The sequence below is a fragment of the Parus major genome, chromosome 26 (genome assembly GCF_001522545.3).
Source record: "Parus major isolate Abel chromosome 26, Parus_major1.1, whole genome shotgun sequence".
Lineage (NCBI taxonomy): Eukaryota > Metazoa > Chordata > Aves > Passeriformes > Paridae > Parus > Parus major.
Window position 1 is genome coordinate 507,237 of NC_031795.1, and position 7,794 is coordinate 515,030.

The 7,794-nt window shown below is 48.6% G+C and overlaps 1 protein-coding gene across 1 annotated transcript in view; it reads left to right on the forward strand.

The window, feature by feature from the left end:
- IGFN1 (immunoglobulin like and fibronectin type III domain containing 1) overlaps positions 1 to 7,794 on the forward strand; it is a 40,906-nt gene that overhangs the window by 26,056 nt on the left and 7,056 nt on the right. Inside the window, exons 13-20 of the mRNA XM_015650404.3 lie at positions 8 to 782; positions 2,001 to 2,125; positions 2,545 to 2,686; positions 3,640 to 3,936; positions 5,221 to 5,520; positions 6,398 to 6,571; positions 6,958 to 7,086; positions 7,517 to 7,792. Coding sequence (XP_015505890.1) covers positions 8 to 782; positions 2,001 to 2,125; positions 2,545 to 2,686; positions 3,640 to 3,936; positions 5,221 to 5,520; positions 6,398 to 6,571; positions 6,958 to 7,086; positions 7,517 to 7,792 — 2,218 coding nt within the window. The remainder of the gene's footprint in view (positions 1 to 7; positions 783 to 2,000; positions 2,126 to 2,544; positions 2,687 to 3,639; positions 3,937 to 5,220; positions 5,521 to 6,397; positions 6,572 to 6,957; positions 7,087 to 7,516; positions 7,793 to 7,794) is intronic.

Sequence of the window (7,794 nt, forward strand, 5' to 3'; positions counted from 1 at the left end):
TGGAAAGGATGGTCTCCCAGCTGGAGCTGGTGTTGGTGGTGCAGGGGGAGTTTTGGGTCCCTATGGAAAGGGTGGTCTCCCAGGTGTGGCAGGAGCTGCTCATTTTCTTCCTGGGGGTGAGGAAATGGTGGGATCTGGTTGTGGCACAGATGGTACACTGAGCAGAGCTCCAGGATATGCAGGTGGAGCAGGAGGAGAGGGCTTTTCCAGGGAAGGCTCTGCACCGTGGGGTGCAGGGTCTGCCTATGGCAAGGACAGAGGTTCAGCTGTAGCCATGGCTGGTGCAGGTGGGGTTGGGAGCTTGGGAGGGGATGAATGGGATTCAGTCCACGTTAAAGAAGGTGTAGGTGGTGCTGGTGGATCACGTGGTGAATATGGGCTGGATGCACATCCTGGTAGATCTTCGAGAGGTGAAACTGGAAAGGGCACTCCTGGTGATGTCCAAGGGCCAGGGAACAAAGGCTCAGCTGGTGACAGAGGGTCCCTGTCAGGTCCAGGAGGAGCCAGGGCAGAAGGCAGAGATTTGGGGCAGTTGGGCTCCCCTTATGGCATAAATTCTGCCTTTGGAAAGGCAGGGAGTAAATCCCATGACAGATCTGTTGATGGGAGTGGGCTTGGTCAAGGTCCACTGGGCTATGGCCAGATGTCAGGTCCTTTTGGTGGACCTCCTTCAGCAAATCAGAGAAACCAGGAACCTGACCTGGATCTTAAAGCAAATGATTCCCTGAAGAACACGGAAAGCACAGGACAAAAGAGACGGAGTGTCCTGGATGATCTCAAAGGTACGTGGTTAACTGGTGACTCCTGGTCTTTGCATTTTGATACTCACATCCCTAATCCTGCAGAGAAATGGGATGTTATGGTTCAGATAAACACAACTTGTGTAGAAATTTGGTTGTCCCATGATCTGTTCCTAATTCTCCCAGTGTTTGATCTTACACAGTTTGCTCTGATCAAACTGCCTTAAAGGCTTAAATTACTTTCTTTGTCTAAATTATCTAAATTAGGTCTCAGCTCTTCATTTGTGTTTCACCTATCATGGAACAGACCAGTTCACAAACATACTTGTTCCCATAAAGTTTCAAGGAATATCATCATGTTTCTTTGATATTGTTCCAATTCAAAAATTAACCTTTCATTTTATTTTTCAAACACCTACTGCAAAAACTGTGTTTTGCAAGTTCTGGGAACAATTCTGTGCCTGCTTATATAAGATTATATAATGCAAAGAGCTCTTTTCTCTTGTAACATCAGGAATAATAAGGTGTTGCATAGAGTAAGAGGGGAGTAATGTGTTTGCAGCCATTTGAGTAAGACCTGTGGCTCCACCACCAAGATGATGATGATGATGATGATGAAAATTGTAGGAATGAGAAATTTCAGGTGTATAATCAGAGGGGAATATTCACCTCATGGGATTGTTCACAAGTTAAGAATTATCATTGTAAACCATAAATATAAACAAGGAAGTAAAAACATCAAAATTTGGGTTCAGTGGGAAGGAGTGGGGTGTATATTAGAGAAGAGATTATGATGACAATGGAGAATTTGGGAAGGGAAAGAGGAATACAGGGATGGAGACCAGTGTCCCTGGCTCTGTGTAGGGGGATGTGTTGGGCAGCCCTGTGTGTGGTCAGTGCAGAGGAAGAGGAGGATGAAGCAGTATTTCCACACCCTGGTTTTTCCACTGGCTGTAGAGGGAGCCAAGACAATTAGCACAGACATAAACTAGCAAATCCACAGCTGGATGCTGGGATTTGTGATGAATCCATTGCCCATGAGGTGGATGTTGGGATGCAGTTGATGTTGGGATGGCTGCAGGTCTGTCAGCTGAGTGTACCCAGCTGGCTCACAGCGAGGTGGCAAAAAGCCTCTCCAGCCCAGAGGACCTTTTTTTTTTTTTTAAAGCTCTTTTCCCCTCATGTGCACATGCATTTTCAGCTCCAGGTGTCTCTCTGTAACACAGACTTAGCTTCTTTCCCTCCCTTCACCCTGTTCAGTCCCACGCTGTTACCTCAACAAGCAGCTGGCAACCGTGCGAGTGCAGAAGGGCGAGCCAGCCGAGCTGTCCTGCACTGTCAGCAAGGACAATGTGACAGGAACCTGGTTTAAGGATGGCCTAAAGGTGGGTTCCTTCAGCTTGCTGCTGGCTTTGGCTGGCAACGCTCTGCTCTCCGGCTCTGCTTGCTAAGGGTGTCCTTCCCCCTGACAGTCACCTGCAGGCTGAGTGGGGCTCTGGAAGGGTTCACAGGATCCCAGAGTGGTTTGGGTTGGAAGGGACCTCAAGGATCATCCAGTCCCACCCTGGGCTGAGATAGCTCCCACCAGACCCAAGCCCCATCCAACCTGGCCTTGGACACTTCCAGGGATGGGGCAGCCACAGCTTCTCTAGGCAACAGAATACCAGAATATTGTCATTAAACATGCATGACATTCATAAGTCTTTTCATCTGCATTTCAAATTGTAGTCTGGCCAGCTTCAGGTTTGGATTGCATTTTTTCCTTTAATTTTTAAAGGATAGGTCTCTGTCTTTTACTTTGTAGTTAACAAGCATGGATGGAGTCGTCTTTGAAAAGAAAGGTTTTGTCCACAAATTGATCATTAACAAAGCTGAAGATATTCATGCTGGTAAATACAGGTTTGAAGGTGGAGATGTAAAAACTGAAGCTTCAATTTTTGTTGAAGGTGAGTCTACTCAAACCACCAAGGCAGCATGAGATGGGCTTTACATGTAACATATTTACTCAGAGACATGTCATTGATATCGAGACAACTTTATAATAAAGAATTACAAGATAAATGGGAAATGCTTTTTTGCAGGTTGGTTGCATTTGTGAATTTAACTAGGGACTCTTCTGTCAGCAGCTCAGATTCTGGGGTGCCCAGAACGCTGTATCAGGGTGTCATGCTGCTACCTTCCCAGGAAGTGTCTCCTTTGGGACACCTTGGGTGCACAGGCACGCCTGCCTTGCCCCAGGGATTCAGCAACAGCCCTTGGAAGGGCTGCTGGAACTGCTGCTGCTCCTTGGGCAGCCCAGAAGGAACAGCCAGGTCCTTGTACGGAGTTCCACAGGGAGCTTTGATTCTGCTGCTTCTCCAGAGGGGTCCAGGGACAAAGAAGCAGGGAGTGAGAGGGTGCAGGGGTTTATAAAGGAAAGGCAGGGGGTGGGTTTGAGCAGCAGGGCCAATGATCTGAAGGCTCAGGGGCAGAGCAAGGGGGAAGGGCCAATGGGATACAAAAAATACACATATGAGGGATAGCAAGTTACTGTAACAGAGAGGTCCTCAGCTGAGGCCTTCCCTTGAAAGGGAGCAAGGTAAGTAAAGGGCTCTGGGCTCTCTCCAGGACAGAGGCCACACTGCTGGCTGCCTTGACTGCCCCCACATCAGGGCAGATTCTTCATTCTTGTGGTTAGTGTGTTGCCTAGGAGGAACTTTCTCTAGTGAAAGGACAGTGTGATACCACAAAATGTTGTGATAATTATCCTGTAGCAAAGTACAACTGTCTGAAGGTTCAGAACCACGTATCGTGAGCTTCTAAACATTGCTGGCAGCACCATGAGGGGATCCCTTCCCTCCAAGGTGAGCCTTGTCCTCCTTGAATTGTGATTTTTAATGACCTTGTATTCCCTGCTTAGATCCTCCCCAGGTGGACAAAGTACTCCTGAAGAACTTGACCAGTGTTCCCACGGTGGCCAAGGCTGGGGAGGCGGTGAAGCTGCGGATCCCGTTCAAGGGTCGAGGGCCCATCAGGGCAGCGTGGCTGAAGGACAGGATGGAGCTGGGGGATGACACCAGGATCCGTGTGGACAAGACAGACACCTGCACCACACTGTCCATCTCCAGCTGCAGCAGGAGGGACTGTGGGGATTACAAAGTCAGGCTCAAGAACGACAGTGGGACACTGGAGATCAACCTAAAGCTCGTGGTGATAGGTAAGGTGCTGTAACATTCACTGTGGCATTCACTGTAAAGCTGAGCCAGGGAATCCATTGACATCCTTATTTGGAGAGACTGGGTGTTTTGAGAGGAACAAGACTCTGTGTATTGCCCCCAAATCAGGATTGATGGTTGAAGATGCTTCTTGCCCTTCAGTACAAGGGAACACAAACCTAGTTTTGTTTTTCGTGGTCTGTGCAGCTGAGTTTTGAATGTTCACGCCCTGTGGGAGATGTGACTGTACACAACATGCAAATGTGAAACAGGATTTTGTCTTGGTTTTAAAAAGACAGGTGTCTGCTTAGGAAAGCAGAAACTTCCCTTGAAATAAATAAAAATGTAAACCACCCACTCCCCCTGCAAAATATTGTAATCTTGACATTAAGATGCTTTCAGGCAAAGATACAGGAATAGGAATAACAGTTCTTTACCAAGGAAATGAAAATAAAAATGTAGTAGTACAAAAAAGAAAACTTAAAAAAAAAACCCCAAAAGAACAACCAACAACCCAGTGACAGAATACAACCTGCCAGCCTGTTGGTCAGGGTGTTGGTAGCAGTGTGATTGAATGGTGGCTGCAGTCCTCCTGGAGTGACAGATGTGGTTCTGTTGGAGCAGTGATCTTACAGAAGGGTGTATTTTCCTCTGAAGGTGCAGTGCTGGTGTAGATGGGTCTGGTCTCCTCTGGGATCCAGTGGACAAAGGCTGCTTGTGGTGTTTTGGGTCTCCAAAGAGATAGAGCTGGAAATGCTTGGCTCCTTCCCCTGGCTGGAGCATCTCAGCATGGGATGATGGAATTGTATCAGCCATGCAGTGAGACTCCATGGGCCATGGACAGAAGAGATCCCCCTGCAGGGAGGATGGGTCCTGGAAGAGACAAAGAGCACTGCCCCAGTGGGTTTCAGCAGATAGAATACATCCTTTTGGTTACATCTTGCACTGCACCCCAAGACAGATATCAAGGTCCAATTCAGCCTTCCCATAAATGTCTGGGCACCTTTGGGACACCAGAAATGTTTTGCCTGTTATTAGCAAGCTGAACTGATGCAATGCTTATGAGAAGAAGGGAGAGCAAGGGCAAGGCTTCCCATCTTCTCCATCAAAAGTTTAAAAAGTGCAAATTTGGAAGGTGCAATTCGTGTGCTCCACCCTCATCCTACAGCTGTGCCTGCATTTCATCAGGAACAGTCTCCCAGCTGGTGAGCAAGGGACAGTGTCTGCTCCAAAGCCAGGAGCAGGTCTGGCTCTGGAGCCAACTGTGTCTCTGTTCATCTTCCCAGACAAGCCACAGGCCCCAGCAGGACCCATAAAAATTGTGGAAAGCTCTGCCAACAACATCACGATCCAGTGGAAGCCCCCAAAGGATGACGGGGGCAAACCAGTGCAAAGGTACCTCATAGAGAGGCAGCAGGTGGGCAGGAACGACTGGGAGACCTTGGGAGAAACCCCCAGGAGCTGCAGCACCTTCACCACCAGCAAAGTGGAGGAAGATGTGAGCTACTACTTCAGGGTGAGGGCCATGAATGCCGAGGGAGTGAGTGATGCGCTGGAGTCGGGGGAAGTCAAGGCTGCTGGTAAAGGTGAGGAGAACTTCTCATAATTCATGATTCAAATTGGGAAATTCATTATCAAAGCTGACATCAAATCAAAGTCACTGCATTGTGGATGTTGCTACAGATCCCAACTTCAGTCTTCACACAAAGCTGTGGAGGTTGCCCAGCAAGAGCAGCAGTTTGCTGTTGGCATCTGCTGATGCTGAGTGAGATGTAATTATTCCTTGGTCATGGAATAATTCTGGATTGGAAAGGAAGTTTCATGGGGGAAATGCAAAATGATCGAGATCAAAGGAAATTTTTCCCAGTGTGCCTGCAAAGTGAGGCCTTTTCTCAACTCCACAGGCACAGGAGTGTCTGTGTGTGCAGCACTTCTCAGCATGACCACTCCATTCCCCTCATCTCCAACAACTGAACATTGTCTTCATCCTTCAGGGAGTTTAATACTAGAACAGGTTTCCCATGAACACAAATGCAGTACTAGAGAGAGCAATGTTCAGTTCTAATTGTCTTCTTTCTCCATTCTCATTCCCATGGTTCTGTATCCTGAAAGCTTTAGCAGAGAGCAAAGAAAATCCATTTTGTTACCAGTTCAGGTTGAAAACAAGATGAGGCTGCCTGGTCGTATCATGTAGGAATGACACACCCCACTGGCAGAGGAATGGTCAGTCCTGATGACAGCAGGTCTTTTGTGAAATCCAAACTCAGGAACAGAGTCCATGCTGGATTCAGTTTGTGTGGGGAACAGGATACTCAACTTCAGGTCTCAACCAGGTTTTCAAAGCACATCCGTAGGAATCCCTGGGGGAATCTGCAAGAAGAAATTACACACAATTTTATCTACACAATTTTATCTTGCAATAAAAACATACATGCTAATAATGAAGCCCTCATCTCTTTGTAGCTTCCCCCGGTGCCCCAGATCCCCCTGAGATCATCAGTGCCAGCAGGGACACCATCACCATATCCTGGAAAGCTCCTTGTAAAACTGGCACGTCCCAAATTATGGGATACATCGTTCAGAAACGCAAGAAGGGCACTGTGACCTGGCTGCCAGTCACCAAGGTGCCTGTCAAAGGTGGGTACTCTGACTCCTGGAACAGCCTGGGGGATTTGAAAAAGCAAAAGTGTCAGGTTTAGGAGCTGCTTAGGATCTTACACCTTTCACATCGAGGTGGTGATGGGTAACCTTGGAGGTCTTTTCCAGCTAAAAGATTCTGGGATTCTGTGGTTCAAGGGCTGTTTGATTTTGAAAGGAATGCAATGAACACATCCCAGAAGATCACGTGCACTTGTGGTGATCACCTAGTGGTGGGGAATCGGTGGCAGGGGAATCAGGGACAGCTGTTATGGCTCCTAAGAATTTTTCAGTCCATAATTGTGCCTGGACTAAGGCACAACTTTATTGTGTCACCTTTCCTGATGGGGAACAGCTCCCCTGAGGCAAGACATTTGTCTCTGCAGACAAGAAGCTGAAGGTGACCAGCCTGAAGAAGGGTGTGCAGTACGAGTTCCGTGTGGCAGCTGTCAATGCTGCTGGCACAGGACAGCCCAGTGACCCCTCAGAGGCCGCCTTCGCCCAGGACCCCACCAGTGAGTGCCCTGTGCTCTGCTTTTGGGGTACTGCTGGGCAGGAGATGTTCTTCATTCCTCTGTAAAAGTGTGTGGGGACAAGGATCAGTAACTGGGGAACGTTTCACGGCTGAGAATCAGCTGGAGGAAGGAACTGAAGGATTTCCTGTAGGATGTCCAAGCCAAGATTTGGCAGATCCCAGTGTGGGTAACGAGCAGTGTGGAGGAACACTCGGGATGGGCTGCAGAGCTTTTGGAGTGCTGTGGATTTACTGCAGGGCTGCTGTGAGCAAGGAGCCAGATCCAGCTCTGAAGAACTGGCACAAGGTGGGGCAAGACAGCAGGATGGAAATCCAGTGCACTGCAAGAATGTTGGGGAATCTCAGGCAGTGACTGGAAAAAGGGAAGAAAAATCCTAGAAAAGTAGTTTAAGTAAAATTCCTCCTTCCAGAATCTCCAGGCCAAGTGCAGGACCTTAGAGTGAGCAGTAGTGACAGCACCAGCATCACCTTGACATGGAACAAACCTGAAGTACAAGATGGGAATGATGTGAAAGGCTACGAGGTGGAGATGAGGCCCTGTAACAGCTCCAGATGGACCAAGTGCTTCACCCTCCCTGCAGAGAGCACCTGCTGCAGGCTCCAGGGCCTCCAGGCCGGGGAGAAGCTGCTCCTGCGCGTGACGGCCCTCGGCACCAGCGGCCACGGGGAGCCCTTGGAGCTCGAGGCT